The following is a 21,431-nucleotide window of genomic DNA, read 5'->3' as shown; positions in this document are numbered from 1 at the left end:
TGATAGCTGTAAGTCTGCAACTACAAGCCACACGCTGTTACCTTCTTCTAGTATACAAAGAAATTTCAGATATCCAGGAACTTAGAACGTTGTGTTTTCTTAGAAGTATTTGGTTCATATGAAAATTTTAAGGTGCATTAAATTGTATTGACATTTCGTTGTTACAACTGGAAAACTAATTGGTAATATGAGGAGTAGCCTAATTACTTACACATGCAATTTTTCTACTTTATTGGATGTTGGGATTCATACTCTCAACAAAACAATCCTCTTTTCAAAGTAAATTTGAATGAAGTTTCATACCCATTATTCGGATTAATGGTCGTCAATTCCAGTCCAACCCTAGAATTAATAATTGCCAAAAGTGAGAGAAGAATGGCTGGTAATCAACCACTAATCAACCAAGAGATATATTGTGAGGGTTTTAATGATTTTTTTAAAGCAATAATAATATCATTTAGACGCATAGAAATCATTAATAATATTCTCTAATATATGTGAGAGTATTTAGTGGTGTGGTTAATTGTGTAAATCACCAGAGCTAAACAATAATTTTAGTTAAAATATATTGTGGGACTCAATTTAGTATAGGAAACTAACAGGTATATATAAGATTTTTTTTTCTTTTTAAAAAGAGGGACAACTGGTGGTAAACCACATTTATCCACTCCTTTCGGGGGTCGAGAATACTCACAGAGACATTTCAGCCTCATTTGGTTACAGTCAAGCAAACTCACCAGCTTGGAGCTTCAAACCCGAAATCTTCTTGTTTTTTTGTATTTTAAGAGCCAGAATCCGCCACTTACCACTGAGCCACTTGTTGTGGTTATGGTATATATAAGATATGAATGTTGCTACTTTTTCAATTGCCACAAGTATTATCCTTAAATTTTTACCTCTAATATGACTTACATCCATTTTTACTTTACCTTTTAATCCTGTCACAATTTTATTATACGAGTAGTGTTTGTTTATGCTCCACGGTTATTGCCACGGACAAGGATCCTCTCCAATCCTCTTTGTGGGGATCTGGGAGATCAATCAATCGGGTTCGTTCATCGTACATTGTGCAGTCAGTTTTTGTTAGGTACTATTTATATTCAATTTAAAATAATTTTTAACCACACGATATACGATGAACGAACACGATTGATTGATCCTCCATATCTCCACAAAGAGTATCCGGAGAGGATCCTATTCCTATTGCCACAAGTATTATCCCTAAATTTTTACCTTTAATATGACTTACATCCTTTTTTACTTTACCGTTTAATCCTGTCAAAATTTTATTATACGAGTAGTGTTTGTTTATACTCCACGGTTTTGTAATGAAGCAGCGCACTTAGTTGCATCTTAATTTTTTTAAGAAATGGTGGTTACCATGAATAGGAATGGTTTTATATGCTCTTGCTAAGTTTACAAACATTTCCATTCGTATCTAATAAAATTATTCTATCCTTTGAGAAAAAAGTTTATAATATAAGAAGATGACAAACTTACATTTCAAGTTATGGCACTAATTGATAAAATCGTGTTACAAAGTACACTATTAAAACCACAGTGTAGTTTAATAGTTACACTGAAAAACTTCTCATATCAAAGATGAAATAGCATTGTAAGTGGCCATCTATCGTAGTGGTGGAAATGAGTGATGCCGTTGTACTATAGCATGTGTTTGAACCCCATCGGCTCCCTAATCTAACATCTAAATCTAAAAAATCTATTATTTGACCCCAAAACATAAAAAAAAATAAAAAATAAAAAAATAAAAATAAAAAGATGAAATAGCAGTACCCTCATATTTGTCTCTAGTTTGGGCTTAAAATGTTTGTGTTTCATGGTAGGCTCAGCCCACTAGTCATAAGCAGCCCAAACTATTAACTGGACCAATCAAAGAACGGCCTATCAGATAAAATTAAACAAATTTTAATATGAAGAGGATTTTTCCGAATATTTATTTATAAACCAGAGCAGAGCTGTCTTGCTAGAAAAGAAAAGCAGAGAGCTCCCCAAACCCAACACATTGAAAGCGAAGAGAATGTCAGGCATGGAGAGGCTTCAGAGGATGTTCGCCGGCGCCGGAGGAGCTTTGGGCCACCCTCCTCCAGATTCCCCCACCCTAGATTCCTCCGAGCAGGTTTACATCTCCTCCCTTGCCCTCCTCAAGATGCTCAAGCACGGTGAAGCTCTCTCCTTCCTCTTTCCATCTTCCACTACTTTACGTCTTCTCAAATCAGCTTGAATTTCGAAACTCGAAATTGGGGTTTAGGGATTTGATGCTTTCTGGACATTGGATTTGGGATTTGTTTTTTGGATTTCAAAACCCAATATAGGCTAGTATGTCAGTAAATCATGTCTAAATTATTCATTTGGGATCGTAATTAGGGTTTCTGGAGTTCTTATATGTAGTTAAATTTTTTCTCTTACTCGTGCTTTGGGATTTGATAATTAATAGGAAGGGCGGGAGTCCCCATGGAAGTGATGGGATTGATGCTCGGTGAGTTTGTGGATGAGTACACTGTTCGAGTTGTCGATGTCTTTGCGATGCCGCAGAGTGGTACTGGTGTTAGTGTCGAAGCTGTTGACCATGTTTTCCAGACTAACATGCTTGATATGCTGAAGCAGACTGGAAGGTATCTACTCTTCCACTTTGAATAATGAAATTTAGGGTTGTTGAAAATGCTTTCCACAAGTACCGTTTTCCGAGTTTTAAGTGATAAGCATGTCATTGCTTCTTCTGGCTTGCACATATATTATATTCAGTCGTTTTCTCTTTTCTTTTCTGAAAACCACTAAGTTAATAAGAACTGTATGATTCGGTTGGAGAATTTTATTGTAGAAGGAGCTCGTGCATGGATTTCCAATGTAGCTCTGAGTTCTAAAATTTTCGTTTCCGTTTGTGAGAATCTTGATAATCGTGGATTTTCGTGAAGATGGGTGCAACGTGAAGTTTGTGTTAGATGATAAGTTAGAATAGCTTATTAGAACCTGCATTGTTAACTTGTATAATACTTATACAATGGTTACACTCTGTGTTCTGCTGCTTCTGCACCTTTCTTGTTATGAATGACTGTCTAGTTATGCTGATTCCCTATCATAATATATGTTCTACTGATTGGCAATGCAGACCAGAGATGGTGGTTGGGTGGTACCACTCGCATCCTGGATTTGGCTGTTGGCTATCTGGTGTGGACATTAATACACAGCAGGTTGGTTTGATTCATGCTTTATATTTCATTGAGCTCAGTTCATTTTTTTGTTGAGATAACACAAATTTCTAACCATGCATGGTTTGATTTTTTTTTTTTTTTTTTTTTCAGTTATTAGTTTCTCTTAATGTTAGATGTTATATTTATTTGTGGACATCAATGCATGTTGATGTCTTTGTTATGAAGAAAGTAGTTGGGTTTTAAGCTCATTGGCATTGTTCTGTATTGGCTATTCACTTCTGTCTATTTGTTGTTAAAGTCTTCCTCTTTGGACCCCAAATATGAGGATTTCCTCTAGGCTTAAATTTCTCTAGGTCCAATTCTACATATTTATTTTTAGTTATCTTTGATGTGTTCAAATTCCTAATAGTTTACCTAGATCATATGTGTGTTCATGTACAACATGCTTTGCTCCTTTTTTTATCAACTAAGATTGAGTAATGGTATACCATTACCGGTGATGCCCTTGATTAGAAACTTGATTGTTGGTTGGTGTAGGAGGGCTGTGGTAAGTAATTGTTATGCTTTTTATTCTTGCAGAGCTTTGAAGCTTTGAATCAACGTGCTGTGGCTGTGGTGGTTGATCCCATCCAGAGTGTGAAGGGAAAGGTCGTCATAGATGCCTTCCGCCTCATTAACCCACAAACAATGATGCTCGGCCAAGAACCACGGCAGACAACTTCAAATCTTGGGCATCTTAATAAGCCATCCATTCAAGTAAGTCCTAAACAAGTAATTTTAATCTCCCTTCTTTGTGATCACCACTTTTTGACTTAATGCAATTTCCTCTTCAGGCATTGATCCATGGGTTGAACCGGCATTATTACTCTATAGCTATTAATTACAGAAAGAATGAGCTTGAGGAGAAAATGCTACTTAACCTCCACAAGAAGAAATGGACAGATGGGCTGACACTTAGGCGATTTGATAATCATTCGAAGACAAATGAGCAAACTGTTGAGGTAAGCAAGGTTTTGTGAACCTTAAGTGTGGGGCTATTGAATTTTTATGTTGAATTGGGTGTCTATCGCTCAAGTACATGTTAGTGATATTTACCCATGGAACCAAGTTAGTCTATTAGCATCGCATGCACTTTGCTTTCTCGACCAGTATGAGGTCATCCGTTGGTAATGGTTTCTATTGAAGGTGAGTAGTAGGTGGTGGATGATAAGGAAAGCAATTTAGGGCCACCGTATGCCTGATAATCTGCGGTAACAACTTTCATGTGGTAGAATGTTCATAGGAGTAGTTTATGCAAGTTTTAAACCATGAAATCTGGTTTTGTCTGCTAGGCTGGTCAAGATATTTCTTTGACTGTCCAAAAATCTAGGATTGTAGTTTAAGAAAAAACCAATAAAGACCTGTCTCAGTGTTGTGTGCCTGGTTAGGGGTCCATGTCCTCACGGAATAAAAACCACTAGGACCTGCCAGAATTAATTTTGGAAAGGCTTGAGGTTACCCTTTGTACTATAGGTCTATCCTCTCTTGCTAGAGGGACTGTTGGAATGTTTTGTTCAGGAAATTCAAAGTGTGAGCTGGTTTGGATTGATTATAGGTCGGCTAAAATTTAATCGCCCAAAGTCATGATGAACTTCTTTGTTTTTCTTTTGGCTTCTGCAGGAGATGAAGAACTTGGCTGTCAAATACAACAAAGCAGTTCAAGAGGAGGATGAGTTACCACCCGAGAAGCTTGCAATTGCCAATGTAGGAAGGCAGGATGCGAAGAAGCATCTCGAAGAACACGTCTCCAACCTGATGTCCTCCAACATCGTTCAGACCCTGGGAACAATGCTCGACACTGTCGTGTTCTAGAGAGTTGTGAGTGTGAAACGAGTCTTCACTGTTTCAGAAGGCATTGAATAGTTTTCATTGCTTTGAACAATTTGGAGAATTTTCTACTTTAAATTAAAACCGTTACCATGTTGGTTTAAATTTACTGATGGATTGTGTTCATAGTTAGTACATGAAAAGGGTAAATAATATATTTGCTTCTTACCTTCCTATTTAATTTTGTGAAAACACATCACCTCTTACATACTACATCAAAAAGCACCACTCCTATCTTGATGTCCCATTTCAATGAAGTAATAATATGTTTGAATTTCAACCCTCATGGTATTATGTTATTGGATCGGAATATCCGGTGACATTGAACTTATTTCATATAGGTCACTCTCCGTGAGCAATGCCATCCCAAAGAAACGTCTTTTAAACTGTCCACGTTACGCGCATCCTTTTGTCGGGAACAGGTTGTCCTCTATAAATAAAGCCAAGGTTTGATTTGATACATGTCCTTTTTGGCTGAGCACCTCCGATAGTCAAATCTATTTCGACAAGTCACGTGGGCAAAAATAGTTGATGTGGACAAAAATGACAAATATAAAAGTAAAGGTTAAAGATGAAAGAAAATAATGAAGTATAATTTTGCCTACTTAATTTGTTTCGACAATTGAGCATACAGCATGACACGTTAGTTTTTGTAGTACAGTTTTACTTATTTTGTTTGAACCAGGATCCTCTCATGAGCAGTTTCCTAGGGATCCTAGGGATCCCGCAATCTTGTCCGTTCATTTTATATCGTACGGTCAGTTTTCGTTAGATAATATTCATATTTGAATTTTAAAATTTAAATTTTAAATAATTTCTGACCGCACGATATACGATGAACGGACATGATTGCATGATCCCTAGGGAACTGCTCAGGAGAGGATCCTCTTCCATTTTGTTTGCCTACCCTATTAGAGATGCCTAAAGCTAAAGTTTGATTTAGTCTTAATTCAAGGATTACTCAATAACACAAGAAAATTTATAACTCAGCTGACAAGCATTCACCTTTATACTTAAAATTCTTTGTCTGATCTCCTCTTCCGATGAGATTCCATGTTCGTTTCTCCTCTTCCTATGAGATTCTGTGTTCGTTTCTTCCTTATCATTATGTTGCTCCCAACCCCATTAATAGATCACACTAGTACAATCCTTTTTTTTTTTTGAACGAGAAGTACAATCCTATTGCAAGTAGCTTTTATTTATTTCATTCCATCTATCAGAAATGGAACATCCAGATCTCTTCTATCAAATCCATCAAATTTATGAATGAAGGCCTTTGAAATTTTATTCAACGGTTAAAGTTATTATAACTTTTAAAGTGAATCACTATTTTTAACCGTTGGATCAAATTTTAAAAATCCAGATTAATTGATTAGATGAATTTGATGAAAAAGATCCGAAGACGATCCATTTCCGCACCTATGCGAATCACCTTGCAAATAAAACAAAGACAACTGCAACAACAACAACAATGAATGACAAACATTGACAAAGGAATCCCACTGTTGAAAATGGCCTTCACTTTGTCATTTTCCCACGTAACAAGATTTCCCACAAACTAAAACAAATGCTTCCAATCCATCCGAACTCCACTAATCTTGATTAATGAACTTACCCAAATCCCTAATCAAGATCTTAGCCTTGTCGCAATTGGGATTAAAGATATGAAAATCATGATCCTCCCCTTGTGTTTCAATCAACTCCTTCCTCCCTCCCCATTTGCTCTTCACCAATTCCTCATAGTAAAGCCTCCCTCTGTCCCTCAATATGTCTTTTTCTGCCACCATAACAAGCACTTTCCCACAAGCCAACCCCTCCAACCCCGGCGCTCCGTCCAGAAACGGGTTGATAAGCGGGTCATCGCCGCCTTTTTCCGACGGACAAACGAAATTCCACCACGTGTCCACCATTGACTTCCTCACCAAATCCCCCACCTCCCCGCCAATTGGCTCCTTCCCCCAAAAGTAAGGATTAACCATACCAATCCCGGCAATTTTCAACTTCGGATCCGGGTCGGAGTCCTTGATCCGTAAGGCCAAGTGGTGTGCAATGTTGGCTCCTGCGCTGTCTCCGACCAAAAACACGCGCCCGAAATCGACGTCATCCTTGACCCACGAATCACGATCTTCGCCGCAGTTAAAAACCCAGTTGAGGGCGGCCCAGCAGTCTTCATAGGCGGCGGGGAGCGGGTACTCAGGGGCTAATCTGTAATTTACTGAAACTGCGATGGCGTTGGCTTCTGCAACAAGGTTGTTGAGGCTGGTGTGGTAACACGGGTCGGCGGCTGAGGATATGCAGAAGGCGCCACCGTGGAGGTATACGACTAGGGGGAGTTTTGTGCCAGGTTTGGCGGTGATGGGTCGGTAGAGTCGGGCTGAGACGCCGGTTTGGGGTAAGATGACGATGTCTTTGGATAAAACTCCGGTTTCGGGGTCTAAGCCGGGAGGAGCGACTTGGGTTCCGGCGAGTCTGTCGATTGTGCCGTCTTTGAGGACCCGGAGGTATGGAAAGACCTCGAGTAACACTTCTGGTGAGGTGGTTGCAGCCATTTGTACGAAAGAGAATAAGGAGAAGAGGAGGAGGAGGAGGAAGAGAGAGGGAGGCTTTGGGCTTTGGAGTATGACCTGAAATATAGTGACAGGAGATTGTGAAGGATTTTATGTGATGACGTGCATTTTATCTTATGGAGGGAGGGAGATGGGATGAGTGTGAGGGAATGGAATTGTACATAAATATAGAATTTTAAGGGAAGAAGCTAGATTAGGGTAATTGAATAAGGCAGTATTATGTGCGGTTTAGTTCTTTTTTTTTCTTTTTTTTTCTCTCTTTTTTTAAGATTAGAATAGTTTAGTGATTTTTGACCAATAAAAGCGTTTATGACTAACTTGGTAGAAAATCTTCAATGCTTCTCCTTCTTGCCTTCTTGGTAGTAGAAATTTCAACTTAAAGCACTTCTAACGTAACTGCATAAGTGTTTATGATTAAGATAAGCGACTCTTATTATAAAATATAAAACATAAAACCTTACTGCAATAACCAATCTTTAAACTTCTTTTATTAAACAATTAATAGGGAACCACACTTTTAAGCCACATGATGTATTAATTATAACTAAGCCACACGATGTTCTACTTTTTTTTTTTTTTTTTTTTTTAACAAATGATATTATCTACATTAAAAGGGTGAAAAGTGAATCAAACCTTACATTGAGCTAGCCATAATAATGTGATTCGAATTCGCCTTTAACGAGATTTGAACTTAAGATCTCTCATTTACAAGTGAAGATGAATATCACAGTCACTAGACCATAGTACAAAATGACCACGATGTTCTATTTTAAAAGGTGAGAGAATTGGATTAAGCCCTACGATGTGCGAACTATGTCACAAGTTTAAGCCTTGTATTAAAAATGTTTACTCTTTAAGCTAAAGCGTGTATGTATGTAGACATTTTTGTGGGTACTAAAGCCATCTCCAATTGATCCGGCCAGAGGGTCATAGGACCGAAAATAGCCTGAAATGACACTAAAATAGCTCGTGGGCCCCACCTAACCAAAAAAGGAGAAAAGGGCTAACCGAATGGCCCAACCCAACCAACCTCGGGTCGGGCTAGGCGTTTGAAACCAACGGCTAGTTGCTAACGTCAGCTAACTGTTATATTTTATTTTATTTTTTTTTCAATTTTTTTTTTCAATTCTATTTTTTTTCCTATAACTTCCTAAGCCATTAAATAACATTAAGTAACATGAAACAACAGTAAACAATATTAAACAATATTAAATAACATTAAGTAACATTAAACATGATAAAAATTATACAACATAAAAAAAAACATTTAACAACATGAAATCCGAGACATGTGGCACTCAAAATCCGAGATGTAAAATTATTGAGATTCCTTATCGACAAGAAATCTGCAAAGTTACTCACACATCGACACGTGGCAATCGAAATCTGAGATGTAAAATTATTGAAATTCCAAATCGAAAATTTATTGGCAATCTATCGTAAAATTATTGAGGTAGTTTAATTTAAGTAACCATATTAATTCAATTAAAATAATAAATTATGTTTGGCCCTATGACCCTTTGGCCTCCTCGGTTGAAGATGATTTTTTGTCACATGGCTATGTTTGGCATTTGGCCATTTGGCCCCTCGGTTGGAGATGGTAAGAAAAATAACCTGACACTGTTGATTAAAATATTAACTTCTTGAAAGGCTATAAGGCCAAAGAGAGCTCTCTGGCCCTCTTTCGGTTGGAGATAACCTAACTTACTAGCAATTTGTATTAATCAAACACAAAGAAATACGTTTCTGTGTGAAAAAGAATTATAAAATTAAAAACAAAATATTAATAAAAAAAGAATTACAAACAAAGTTCCAGCCAATTCCATTAGGAACAATTATGATATACGAAGCAGCCAGCTTAACCAAAAATACACGAAGCAACCACCAAGAACATTCTTGATTGGACATCAATTAGTTTTCTAAAAGTGGTCAAATTTCGAAATTAAATAAACAAAAGAAAAAGTTAAATAATCAAAGACGTGTTTCTTTCCGGAACATGAAAATGTGACAAAGCAAGGTCTAATAATTTGATTTGCAGCCTTAAAGATTTCAGCTACTTTTTTTTATAAAATCTATTATTATTAAAGAAAGCGTAAAGAATTATAAATTTTTACAATAATTTAAATAAAAGGAAGTTACGAACTCAAGACATGGATAAAAATTAAAAATACAAACACAAGATTTCAGCTACCTGCGTTGAAAAAAAAAAGCTTGAAAATGTGTGTTTGCGTGGGCAATGGGGATATGAAAAATGTCCAACAATTTTGACTTTTCACACTTTGAAATTTGAAGATTGTTGCAATAACATTACTTTTCTCCTCACTTTGCCATCGTACACTTAAAATCAACATATCAACATATCTTTAATTAATCTTATATTGATGTTCTTTCTAGCCAAGGGTTTGTCGGGAAGTGATTCTGGAAGGGATAAAACATTTTATAACAAATTAGTAACATTAAAAAAGTTTGTGAATCGCAAAACCAACCTTGATACTATAAATAGTGGAACAACAAATTTACGTCGTATTTTATTTTGTGTTTCTTATGTTGGATTTTTAAATGCTTCAACAAACTAAACTCGGAGTCGAAGCACGGAAAGTTGCACGAACGAGCTGAACCCTAAAGGAGCCATCTAGCAAAATAAATATGGATGGACTAAAGCAGTCTTGCTCAACCCACTGCTCACCCCAAAGTCGTTAATATTTTGGCTCATCATGCGTAAGTGGTGGTGAGCATCACCACTGTACCAATTTCGTTTTGATGAGTTTAAATTTCGAAAAACATTATCTAACTGCAACCAATGCGATCGTAAGAAAAAATATGCACCATCACAAATTCAGGTATCCAGCCCAATCTTATAGGCTGAAGCCCAACATAAAAGCCCAAAAGTAATTTCCACCTGGGAATCTAACTGTTGTTGTCCAAAGGTGTCAACAAATCCACTTGCCGTTCTGCAACCCCGTCTCTCCTTTCCCAGTTTTCCCTGCCTTTGATTTTCTGGTAAACTTCCGTAATAATGGAGAAGATGATAGCTTTGAGATCGCTGTACCGCTCAGTCTCTTGCAGATCTTATCGAATAGCCGCCGCTAACCAGCAGCTACTACGCCACTCTCAGCCTCTCCACTCTTCCGCCGCTGCTGCGCGAACCCTCTTAAATTCCTCATCCCCCGTCGCCAAGGGCCTCTCTTCCGGTACCTCCCCCTTCTTTATTCGACTTCAATTTCTTGTTTCAATGAATTTTTTTTTTATAGATATGAAGCAAAATTGAAATGGGTTATTGTTGCAATCTGATGTTCTGCATAAAAACTGCGTATTTGAGCTTCGTGTGTTGCAAAATGATTTGGGTTTTGTAAATTTTTTTATTTTCTGCTGAAATTCCATGTGGGTATGTTGCAAATCCTCAGATGATTACAAGTCCCCGTTTTCAAGGGGGTTGGGAAGTAGGAAATTTTATAGTGATGATGTGAGTCACTTGCCTGCCATTAAAGACCCTGCGCTGCTCAATGTTTTCAAGGATTTGCTGGCTGCAAGTTGGGATGAATTGCCCAATAGTGTCGTCCATGAAGCGAAGGCGGCATTGTCTCAGAATACTGATGACCAGACTGGCAAAGAGGTTGTCACAAATGTTTTCCGGGCAGCGGAGGCTGTTGAGGAGTTCGGCGGGATGATTACTAATTTGAAGATGGAACTTGATGACAGTGTTGGTATGAGCGGAGAGGTATTATAATCATTAGGGACTTTGTGGTTTCACTGTTGTCTGTCTATGCAATTCTTTTGATTTTTGTGTTTTCGTATTGTCTGTAGAATGTCAAGCCCTTGTCAGATGAGTATGTGAATGCACTGAAGACCATTTACAGTCGCTACATTACCTATTTGGATGCATTCGGGCCTGAGGAGACCTATTTGAGGAAGAAGGTTGAGACAGAGTTGGGAACTAAGCTGATATACTTGAAGATGAGATGCAGTGGCATCGGTTCTGAGTGGGGAAAGGTATTAATATAAAGATGATTAAGGTCATAGCTAGATAAGATTTTCGGTCAATAACATTTATAATTCATGATATTACCTTTTGAGAAAGCCATATCAAATCATAGGTGCAGTCATTTGGTACTTTTCTTATCCGTATGAGCAGCATTGAAGCAAAATTATCTTACTCATTTAGCTCACTTAGGAGAATAGAAGATCAAAATTGACGTGTTTGAGGATATATATTTTAAGTCTGGTAATGATACTCCGCCCGAGAGGTCGCACTTGGTGCGATGGCAAGTGCCTTCGCCCATGAGCGGTAGGTCTCGGGTTCGAGACTTGGGAGCAGCCTCCCCATAAATGGGGGTAAGGCTAGCCGACATTCACCTCTCCCAGACCCTGCGTTAAGCGGGAGCCTTGTGCACTGGGTACGACCTTTTTAATGATACTCCGCCCCTTATTTTCTCCTTCTCTTCCCGTGGGAACTGGAAAGGGGTCTTTCAGTATAAACAATGCTTTGGCATCAAGCTTTTCATTTCGGCATTTGTGGTACCTGGTTTCTTATTATCCCGCAGTGTAGGGACTCCTATTTGGAACATTCGCAAGCGTGCAAATCAATGCGAATCTATTTGTAGACTTGCTCATTTGATTTTGTATTCTGATTGCAGATCTCTGTTCTGGGAACGTCTGGACTTTCCGGGTCATATATTGAGCAAAGAGCTTAACCCCAGAATTTCAGAGAATGTTACCGTAATTGGAAGCTTTTCGGTTTTTGGAATCGTGTTTGTTGGATATTTGGAAACAGGCCAGATGTTCAGATTCTGATGACAGTTAATAAGAGAATTTCGTTCTTGATCTTTTGTTCTTTCGTTGTGATAGAGTATAACGTTGTAGGTTTGTTTCGTCAAGTAATTTCAGTGTGATTTGTTTCATCTGCTTCTGTTGAGTTGATAATATTGATGATGGAACAATTGTCAACAATATGCAACGATAATACGTCTTTACATTTTATTGGAAATCATGGTGTCACATTATTAATGACATATTGACGGTCCATTTTTTTACACATTCGTTTTGTAGACACGGACTAAACAAAAGAACGTTCAATTTATTTGGTTAAATGGGGAACTGCAATAGTACTCTAAAATGTTAACGTGTACTCAATGGACATCGTTATGTATCGGACTGGACACGTCGTGAAAGTAAATATCAGGTCTAATCACAAATTAGTTCGAGCTGGTTTTGGATATGGGAATCCACGATGGCCGAAATAAACTACCCGAATTCGAGCTACATCTCCGATCAAATGTATTGAATTAGTCGTCCTAGATTTTCTCCCACTGCAAGACTATATACACATTTGAATGGTGAACGATGCACGAGTTGAAAATAAAGGATTTATGATAAATTTAAAATTCTCTATAATCTCATAGTTCTTCGTAACAACTTCAATTTAGAATTCATCTCTGATCAAATTTATTGAATTAGTCGTCCTAGATTTTATTACTTGCTACTGTGATAATCTCATACGGCGTTAATCTCTTTATGTGTGTTACAAGTGTAACACAAACCGCCTCCAGTCTAATTGTCGCCTTTCTCCACATAGTTCTGTGGCAACTTAAGTTCTACCACATGTTTTTCGAGCAATCATAACCTCGTGATTGTTGTCCCTCGATCCTTCTCTCTTTTCACCGGAACTATTTTGTTTGTCCGATGGCCAACTCTTCTACCTCTGCTTCTGTCGCCCGGTCTGTTCTTCCCAACGTCTCTCACGTCATCACCATCAAACTCGATTCCAGTAATTACCCTATTTGGTTGTCCCAAATTGTTCCTTTGCTTAAAAGTCATAACCTCATGTGTTTTGTGGATGGTTCTTCTCCCTGTCCTCCTCAGTTTCTCTCCGACGATGCTGGAAACAAAACCGACACTGTCAACCGTGATTTTAAAGATTGTGTTGAAGAGGACCAGCTTGTTCTCTCCTGTATCAATGCCTCCATAAGCCATTATGCGCTTGGTGACACCGCTCACCGGTACCATACTGCTCGCGAAACTTGGCAAGCTTTGGAGAAACGATTTGCCTCTTCGCATCAGAAATATATCTCAGAGCTCCGTAGTCGTCTTCATCGCACTACTCGCGGTTTCTCATCGATTACTGAATTTCTTCAACGCGTCGACACTATTACGATTTACGCATGAGCTAACGTTAGCTGGTTCTCCTGTTCCTGAGACCGAGATCATTGAAGTCGTCATCAACAATGTCGGCTCTCGTTTTGACAATGTCACTTCTAAGGTTCGTGGAAAACCCATTACTTACGATGGATTAAAGGCTCTCCTCCTCAAATCTGAACGTCGTAATGATGACGTTGACGCATGCTTTTGCAAGGGGGTTCTCGCGGTGACATTATTGCTAATGCTGTTTTCCATGTTGTTTGCCGTGACTTGAGCGATAAAAAGAAGCACAAAGGTCGAAGCTAAAAGGATTCGTCTACTCGATCGTCGTCTCCAAGCGTTCTGTGCTCGAACGCCCCGCTCGAACGGTTTAGTTCTAGTTTCTTGTGTAGGGGTGTTCGTCTTGTGCTCCGGGTTTGGCTTCTGGGGTTCTTTAGATTTCAGTATGGCTTGTACTTTTTAATTGTTTTTGTTTTTTCTCTCTTAAACAGTTGTTTCTCACAAATAAACTTTATTCTAGATGTCTATTTTAGCCAAAATGGTCCATGAGATTTGTATAACAGAAATGGTAAGTAACTTTATTCTAGATGTCTATTTTAGCCAAAATGTTACAAGAAATTAGACAAATTTAAGACCCTCAAAACATCCGATTATAGAGAAGAAACAGAAATGGTAAGTAACTGGTATAAGAAACATTAAAATGTCCAAACACACTCCATTAAACGTCGACGTATGTATTCAATGCCAGTTTTTTGCCTTTTTTTTTTTTTTTTTTTTTGTAATTTCATGGGTTTCCTTATTTAAGTGTCCAATAATATTCATTTATTTGTTTACATTTTGTATCAACCATTTATGGTAAGCAACTTGTATAAGAAAATTTTAAGTACGAAATTTTTGGTACACATGTATTTTGCATAATTTCTTTTGTGTTACCAAATTTTTAAGTATAGACGTTTCGTTACACTAAATCATTATAATATGTCAAAGTAAGAACATTTAAGTATACTAATTCGTTATAACACATTTAAATACTAACATTTTGGTCCATTTATGCATTTGCATATATGATAGCTTTACTTATCACAAAGTATAACATTACCATTATAACTAAAACTTTTTTGTAATTGCATTGTATTCCATCCATTTAATCATCTAAACACGAAATAACTTTGAATAACTTGAACTTTGAACCTCCTTTGTTGGTGGTGGGGGTGGAGGAGCTCCGACTTTAAACCATCTTAACAAACTTAGTGCCTTTTTTCCACAACCACGACTCAGAGGGCGACTTTGGCAGCGGTGGAAGCAACACAGCCTTCCGGCAAAGCCCAAACGGCCAGCCTTCACAATGACGGAACTGCTGAATTATGGACTGCTTTGGAAAATCTATAAACTCGATCCCATTAAGGCTCGAACAGCGCGACAAGCTTGTCTTGACAGAAAGAAACACGTCTCTACTTGCAGCGTCGCTTGAGCAGCAAGAAAGGCAGCTTGCAACCGATAAAAAATCTGCTTTCTCATCGTCTTCATGATCCTCCTGCTTTTCCACTCCTTTCTGTGTTATGAATAAATCACCCGATTTAGAAGAGTAGACAAAAGAAAAGCTATCTGAGAAGCTGCGCGGCTTGCGCCTCAGCTTTTCCATAGCACGGCTTCGAATCGCAGACACAATAACCTGATAGAGAAAAAGCAAGTAACTAAAAATGATAAAACAACCTGTAAAACACTCGTACATTAATAAAAACATGAAAACCTTATAAGGAAAATCTTTGTTCGGGTACATAGCTTACTTCCTGTTCCTCATCAAAGTCGCTTGTCAAGCACTCCTCCGCACGGCTCGAAACCGAAAGCTTTCTGCCGGTATGGCAATTCGCAAACGCATCGGTGAGACAAGCAGCAAGAAATTTGCATCTTTTGGAAGGATTTGGTGATTGTTCATCTTCGTGATAAAAGATGCTCATGTTGGAGTGAAAAAAAAAGGTGCTTTGGGTTTGTAAGCTGTAAGCCAGAGGTGCTTTGAGATACCTACAAAACTAGTGCTTTTGGTGTGTGTCATTCTTACTCGACATGATGTTCGGATTAGACATTCACCTGCTTTTTTTGACAGCGGCTTCTCAGCTTATTGGAAAAATGGAGAAGATTGGTTTCTATTCTTTGGGTTAAAGACAAAGCTAAAAAAGCATATTAGACGTTTTAACAAAAGCTAAAACTCCTCCCTTTGAGGTTGAAAACGCTTTTGCTTATCTCACAGCCATTAATATTAAGGAAAACTAATGAAAATAGCTTGAAAACTTTAAGTTTTAACGATAAGGACAAAATAAATGGTAAAATAAATAGTACCAGGATTGACTTTTTAGTGTAAAAATATGGTTTTTCGTTAAAATGAACAGTACCGGAAGCTTTTCGTTAAAGTTCCCTTAATATTATTCCCATTGAAGAAGACCTGTAACTTCAATCCGTTTCTTCAGTTTTTTTTTTCTTTATTTAGTGCTGCTTCTGTAGTCTTCATTTTTCATGCTTTAAGTTGAAGTCATGGGAATTAGGACATGATACCAAACCTAATCTTGACATATTTGTTTTTTTTTTTAACAAGACAGGATTCTAAATTACTTTAAGTTACAAGAAGAGCAACTCGAACTTGAGTGCTAAAAGCAAACACATTAGGCTAACTGGCCAAACCCACGCTTACGAAGCTATTTGTTGAATTTTCCTAAAGTGAGAGTGCCCTCAAAATGTTATCTCAACTGAAGAAAATCTTGACACAGGTTAACACATAAATTTGGCATCTTTCCCCAATTTCATTTTCATTGAAAGACAATGGAAACTAGTTGAAATTAATGTGGTGTCCCAACAGAAACTAATTAGAAATTTCATGGCCGTTCAATTCTAGTAAACATCATAACAAAGAAAGATCATGAGTCTGAGATATCTTGAGCAATATCTTTGATTTTATTTTCTCTAGTCTCCCTTGACACTCGGTTCAATTCTCTAATAACTAGATCACGTATGCCAGTGGGACGGGTCCCAAACCAATAATGAGTTGCCAAAGTAGAAAAAAAAAGGAGGCAAATTGTTTGCTTTTTTGTTTGGGTACCCTTCCCATCCTCTCTTATTTTGTGCGGTCACGATTAAATAACGTCAATATTTTATATTAATTTTTTTTACAAAGATAATAAGACAAAAAATAATAACAATATAAAATATTGACGTGACTTAACTGTGACTGCACAAATAAAAAAGAATGGGAAGGGCACCCAAACAGGAAGGTAGACAATCCGCCTCCGAAAAAATAAAGCACATAACAATGCATGACACTTGCCCTCGATACTATTAGGTTAAAAGTATTAGGCAAGTCCTTCATGACGACTAAACACATAGTTGCATATAATTGGTGATGGGTCAGATTTACTCGATAACGACACCAATCATATCTAAATTAATAAAAAAAAAAAACCAAAATTTAGAAAAGAACAGATGATATTCTCTAATAATGATTAACCATGGTTAAATACATCATTCATATCTCAACTGATCAAACAATCAACCAAGTTTAGACCTTTAGGCAAGAACAAAGGAAAATCCTCTACCTATACAACCATACACGTACTCAAACCTTATCTTTATCTGTAGAGCTTTAAAGCATCATCTCCATCACCAATCACCCTCGTGAAATCTGCTCCGGACACTAATGTCTACATCTCCCCTGTTCCCCAATTGATTGATCATTAAATAGCTCCACATTATTGTTGCCGACCTCCAAATCCGCATGAAAAAAGCATGGAAACTTGGAATCAAACATCCCAAATTTTGATGTCATAATAAAGTCCGCTGCACTCGAGATCCTGAGTTCGATTCCTCCTTCCCCACCATCGCTTGCATTAATTATAAAGGACAAGATAAACTCAGCTGGTGGACTTATGGAGCTGCCGAGATGTGAGAGAGATCAAAGAGTGGAGCTTGGTCACCGCAGAGGTCTGATCAGGCGGGCACATAGAGAGAGAAGTGTTCAGAGAGAGAAGGGCCTCGTCGAGTTTCCCAGCTGCCAAGGCTGCGCAGCCTGCCTTGTAGGCTTGGTCCGCCATTCGTGCATTGTATTCCGGTTGATCAGGGATCTCGGTTTTCGCCGTCGAAGACAAAGAAGACGGAGAGTCGACAAGAGCGGTGGCGCGTGCGTACTCGAGATTGCAGATTGCTGTGTTGATCTCCGCCATTAGAGCTTCCGGCATTGCTTTGATGGTCTTCAGCTTCACGCCGTCGAACACGCTCCGCCACTGGGAGCTTTTTTCTGCAGAACCCATCTCCTGTTTCCGATTTATGAGAAACCCAACTGGGAATTTTAGTTTAAAATACCCAAAAACACAATCTTTGATGAAAATCAAATTTCTTTCATCAGAGGAAGAACGGTGCCCTAATTTATTTATTTTTTTGTGAAATTACCATAAAGGAGGAAAAGATCGAACCTGGGAATAGAGAATTAGGGTTTCAACCTTATCGGATCGATTGGAAAATCAACAACTGATCGGTTCGCTGAGAATCGTAGACCCAATTTTGATTTTGTTTCTTCAAGACGTGATTTTTATTTTTATTTTTTTGTTATTGAGAAAATAAAATAAAATAACAGAGTAATGGGTTCCTGATGCAACCAAACTCATGCAAGGGCCCATACAAGTGTTGCGATTTAAGTTATGTAATTTGTTAATCGTAACATTTAAAGAATAAGGACTCATTTCCGTCAAATTTTTGGATTAAAAAGATAAAAACAGCGCAAATGTTTATCACTTGCGAATTCCGTGTATCAAAAACAAAAAATTGCAAATTCTATGAAAAAATCACGAAATTAGGACGTCTTTATATTGATACAAGGAGTAAACTACAAAACTTAAATCGCGACGACTAAAACTATAGAGAAAATAATCATAGTTAGGCCTTTCTCTAATCTCTGTTTCAATCATCCAACTTGTCACATTTTCTATGAAATTTCAACTTGAAACACACAAGGCTCCCGTCATTTTAAGCTGTTGAAACTAAAATCTTGAAACGAAAGACTTCGTCCCCCGTTCAATGGTTATCAACAATCGTAACAAAATCATCTGAATTGATCAACATCCGAACTTTCAAAGAACAAGACCCGCAGGGGATGACAAGCGATGCTGGCAATGCGTTTTGTGCCTCGAAAGATATTTTCCTTCCATCTCTTAACAAAGCATATCCCATCTTCTCCAACTCCAAAGAATCAACGAAGAAATAGTCACCACACCGGCACTGGTAAAAGAGCTGAATGGCCTCTCCCGCATCTTCAGCCATCACATCTTTTAAGCTGATATCTTCTGCAACCATAGCATCAAGACTAGAAGCTCGCAGTGCGCTATCATAAAGTGCGCGAGACCTTGAATCGCCAAGGATTTCCCAAGCCTTTTGCACCTTCAGGAATCTATCTCCCGATCCAGAGGTACTTTGTGATTTATCAGGATGACTATCAAGGATGGCAGATCGATAGCTTGCTCGGATATCTTCATAGCTTGCATCTTGTTTCACGGAAAGTATTTCATAGTGAGTTTCCTGAATGGAATTGTTGCAAAGAAACATACTCGTAGCTACTTGCTATCGATTAGCTTCACTGCATATGAAACGAAAAAAATTCTGTAATTTCTGTAATTTCAAATTGCAAACACCCCTATGCGCCATAAAGTTAAGGTTTTCGATATGTTCTAAAAAAAAAGTGGGACTAAACACATAAGACATCTGGATCGAGCATTCAAGCTTCTATCGCTAATAAGATTGCTATTGCAAACAAGGAAATTAACATCAAGCACAAAAATACAACGGCATTCAAGTACTGTACTAATTATCTTTGCAGCTCAGCAAACCCTAACCCTGTACTAATTATCTCTGCAGCTCAGTAAACCCTAACCCTTGTCCATCGTTCACGATGCCCACCCGAATGCAGTCCCTCTTTTGGGTTCCTCTGGTCAAGCACATAAACCAAAACATATAAAAAAAGGTTTAAGCTTGACTCATTCATTTTCTAATAAAATCTGTGACAGGTAACAGCAAGAACTTGAACCCATTTGGGAATCGAAAACCCGAATTGAAATTCAACTAAACCAGACAGGTACATAATATGCAGATTCAAGTGCAGAAAACAAACTAAATTTTCAATTTCAAAGAACCACAGCTTGAAATCAGAGATAAAATTAAAGCTACAGAACGCCCAAATGCGAATTAAACCAATTTAGCAACAACCCACTGACAGAAATTTCAGAATTCATAACAAGAACAATGATTTTAAAGTGTAAAAGAAAAAACTTGAGAATTAAATCCAGTTGGATTGTTGGTTTTTCTGAACCAAGTAACGATCGGATTATGCATAAATTCAACCAAAATACGAAGACCAAAGAGAAACGTAAAAATTAAGTTACCTTCGTAGGCCGAGCTAGCTCCAATCTCTCGCGCGATGACATCAATAATGGCGGGCGGCGAAAAGCGCGGCTTGGAATCGCTTAAACTTTCAGAGTTTGTGGCGGCGATGAGCGGCAGCGGCTCTCAAAGTTTGGTGTATGCCTCCACACCACTCCATTAGTTTCGGAATCTAATTAAATTAAATTTGGTGTATGCCTTGTTTTAGTCAATTAAATTTCACTTTCGGCATGTGGGGATTGTTTCTTGAACTGGTAAAAATGTTTATGATTGCTTTTTTTTTTTCTTCATTTTTTTTTTAAACAAACGATATTATATGTATTAAAGGGAGGGAGGATGGTGGGTTTAACCTCACAATGAGCTAGCAATAATGTGGTTCAAATTTACCTTTGGCGAGAATTGAACCTAAAACCTCTCACTTACAAGTGAAGATGAATAACATTAGATTGTACTACTAAATGACCATTTTATTATTATTAAGGGAAGAGAGGGCAGGGTTCGAAATTATGACAATAATTTAGGGATGGAATGAGTTTTGAACTCGGGACGCATGGGTGGAAAACCAACATTTTATTCAGTAGGATATTAGACCATATGTCATAATTTCGGGATGGAATGAGTTTTGAACTCGGGACGCATGGGTGGAAAACCAACATTTTATTCAGTAGGATATTAGACCATATGCATTTATGATTGGGTTTAATCAAAAAAATTATGGCTAGTTTAGAACATGGACCAAAATATCGATAATAGCGGCAAAATTATTGTTTTTTTTTAGATGACGATATTTCGTGACTTATCCCCTTAATTATTGTTAATATATCGCGAGATGAAACCCAAAACTACTTGAAAATTTCTGAAAAAACTCAATCTTGTGCATAGAGGGATTCGAACCCCTCACATTTGACTCCTTCAACGCCTTGACCACCATATCACTTATGTTTTTGTGAAAATATGATAAAATATTTATGTATATCGTTTTGTTTTGAATTCTTTTTGCAAGAAACAAATTTGCACATATTCCAAATTTTTTGTGGTATTATATTTTAAATTGTGTCAATTAATTACTTAGTCATTGGCATGTGGTTTTTAATTTTTCTATTTTTTATTTGGTCACTTACATGGTAGAGCTGGAAAAAATTCCTGAAAATTCCAAACCAAACCGAAAAAGTCCCAAACCCAAACCGAAAATCCCAAACCAAAACCATCCCGAAGTTCGGGAATCCCATCCCGAAAAATACCGAAATTTTCGATATGAGATTGGTTTCCAAATCTCATT

At 37.7% G+C, this 21,431-nt stretch overlaps 5 protein-coding genes and 1 long non-coding RNA gene across 6 annotated transcripts; 2 read left to right on the top strand and 4 right to left on the bottom strand.

The window, feature by feature from the left end:
• The first annotated feature begins 1,944 nt into the window (after positions 1-1,944).
• Positions 1,945-5,212, top strand: LOC103424819 (26S proteasome non-ATPase regulatory subunit 14 homolog). The gene is made up of 6 exons (XM_029094474.2): positions 1,945-2,180; positions 2,456-2,633; positions 3,128-3,209; positions 3,750-3,926; positions 4,004-4,171; positions 4,830-5,212. Exons 1-6 carry the CDS (start codon positions 2,039-2,041, stop codon positions 5,019-5,021), a joined length of 939 nt encoding a protein of 312 aa, XP_028950307.1. The 5' UTR covers positions 1,945-2,038; the 3' UTR covers positions 5,022-5,212.
• Positions 5,213-6,417: 1,205 nt separating this feature from the next.
• LOC103431308 (probable carboxylesterase 2) lies at positions 6,418-7,938 on the bottom strand. Its single transcript, XM_008369452.4, has one exon. It carries the CDS (start codon positions 7,583-7,585, stop codon positions 6,629-6,631), a length of 957 nt encoding a protein of 318 aa, XP_008367674.2. The 5' UTR covers positions 7,586-7,938; the 3' UTR covers positions 6,418-6,628.
• Positions 7,939-10,275: 2,337 nt separating this feature from the next.
• On the top strand, positions 10,276-12,587 carry LOC103431307 (succinate dehydrogenase subunit 5, mitochondrial-like). The gene is made up of 4 exons (XM_008369451.4): positions 10,276-10,794; positions 11,008-11,321; positions 11,408-11,593; positions 12,238-12,587. The coding sequence occupies exons 1-4, from the start codon at positions 10,620-10,622 to the stop codon at positions 12,292-12,294; spliced, it is 732 nt and encodes a 243-aa protein (XP_008367673.1). The 5' UTR covers positions 10,276-10,619; the 3' UTR covers positions 12,295-12,587.
• Positions 12,588-14,761: 2,174 nt separating this feature from the next.
• On the bottom strand, positions 14,762-15,956 carry LOC114821786 (uncharacterized). The gene is made up of 2 exons (XM_029095145.2): positions 15,526-15,956; positions 14,762-15,410 (listed from the first exon to the last, which is right to left on the bottom strand). Exons 1-2 carry the CDS (start codon positions 15,694-15,696, stop codon positions 14,967-14,969), a joined length of 615 nt encoding a protein of 204 aa, XP_028950978.1. The 5' UTR covers positions 15,697-15,956; the 3' UTR covers positions 14,762-14,966.
• A 1,238-nt stretch (positions 15,957-17,194) lies between these two features.
• On the bottom strand, positions 17,195-18,409 carry LOC114821582 (uncharacterized). Its single transcript, XR_011576796.1, has 2 exons — positions 18,196-18,409; positions 17,195-18,036 (listed from the first exon to the last, which is right to left on the bottom strand). It is a non-coding gene; the product is annotated as an uncharacterized lncRNA (long non-coding RNA).
• A 155-nt stretch (positions 18,410-18,564) lies between these two features.
• LOC103421137 (uncharacterized) lies at positions 18,565-20,293 on the bottom strand. Its single transcript, XM_029094367.2, has 2 exons — positions 20,155-20,293; positions 18,565-19,352 (listed from the first exon to the last, which is right to left on the bottom strand). The coding sequence occupies exon 2, from the start codon at positions 19,319-19,321 to the stop codon at positions 18,794-18,796; it is 528 nt and encodes a 175-aa protein (XP_028950200.1). The 5' UTR covers positions 19,322-19,352; positions 20,155-20,293; the 3' UTR covers positions 18,565-18,793.
• Positions 20,294-21,431: the final 1,138 nt, after the last annotated feature.

The sequence above is a fragment of the Malus domestica genome, chromosome 15 (assembly GCF_042453785.1).
Source record: "Malus domestica chromosome 15, GDT2T_hap1".
NCBI lineage: Eukaryota > Viridiplantae > Streptophyta > Magnoliopsida > Rosales > Rosaceae > Malus > Malus domestica.
The sequence above is the reverse complement of the archived record's forward strand: the minus strand, read 5'-3'. Positions and strand labels throughout refer to the sequence as shown.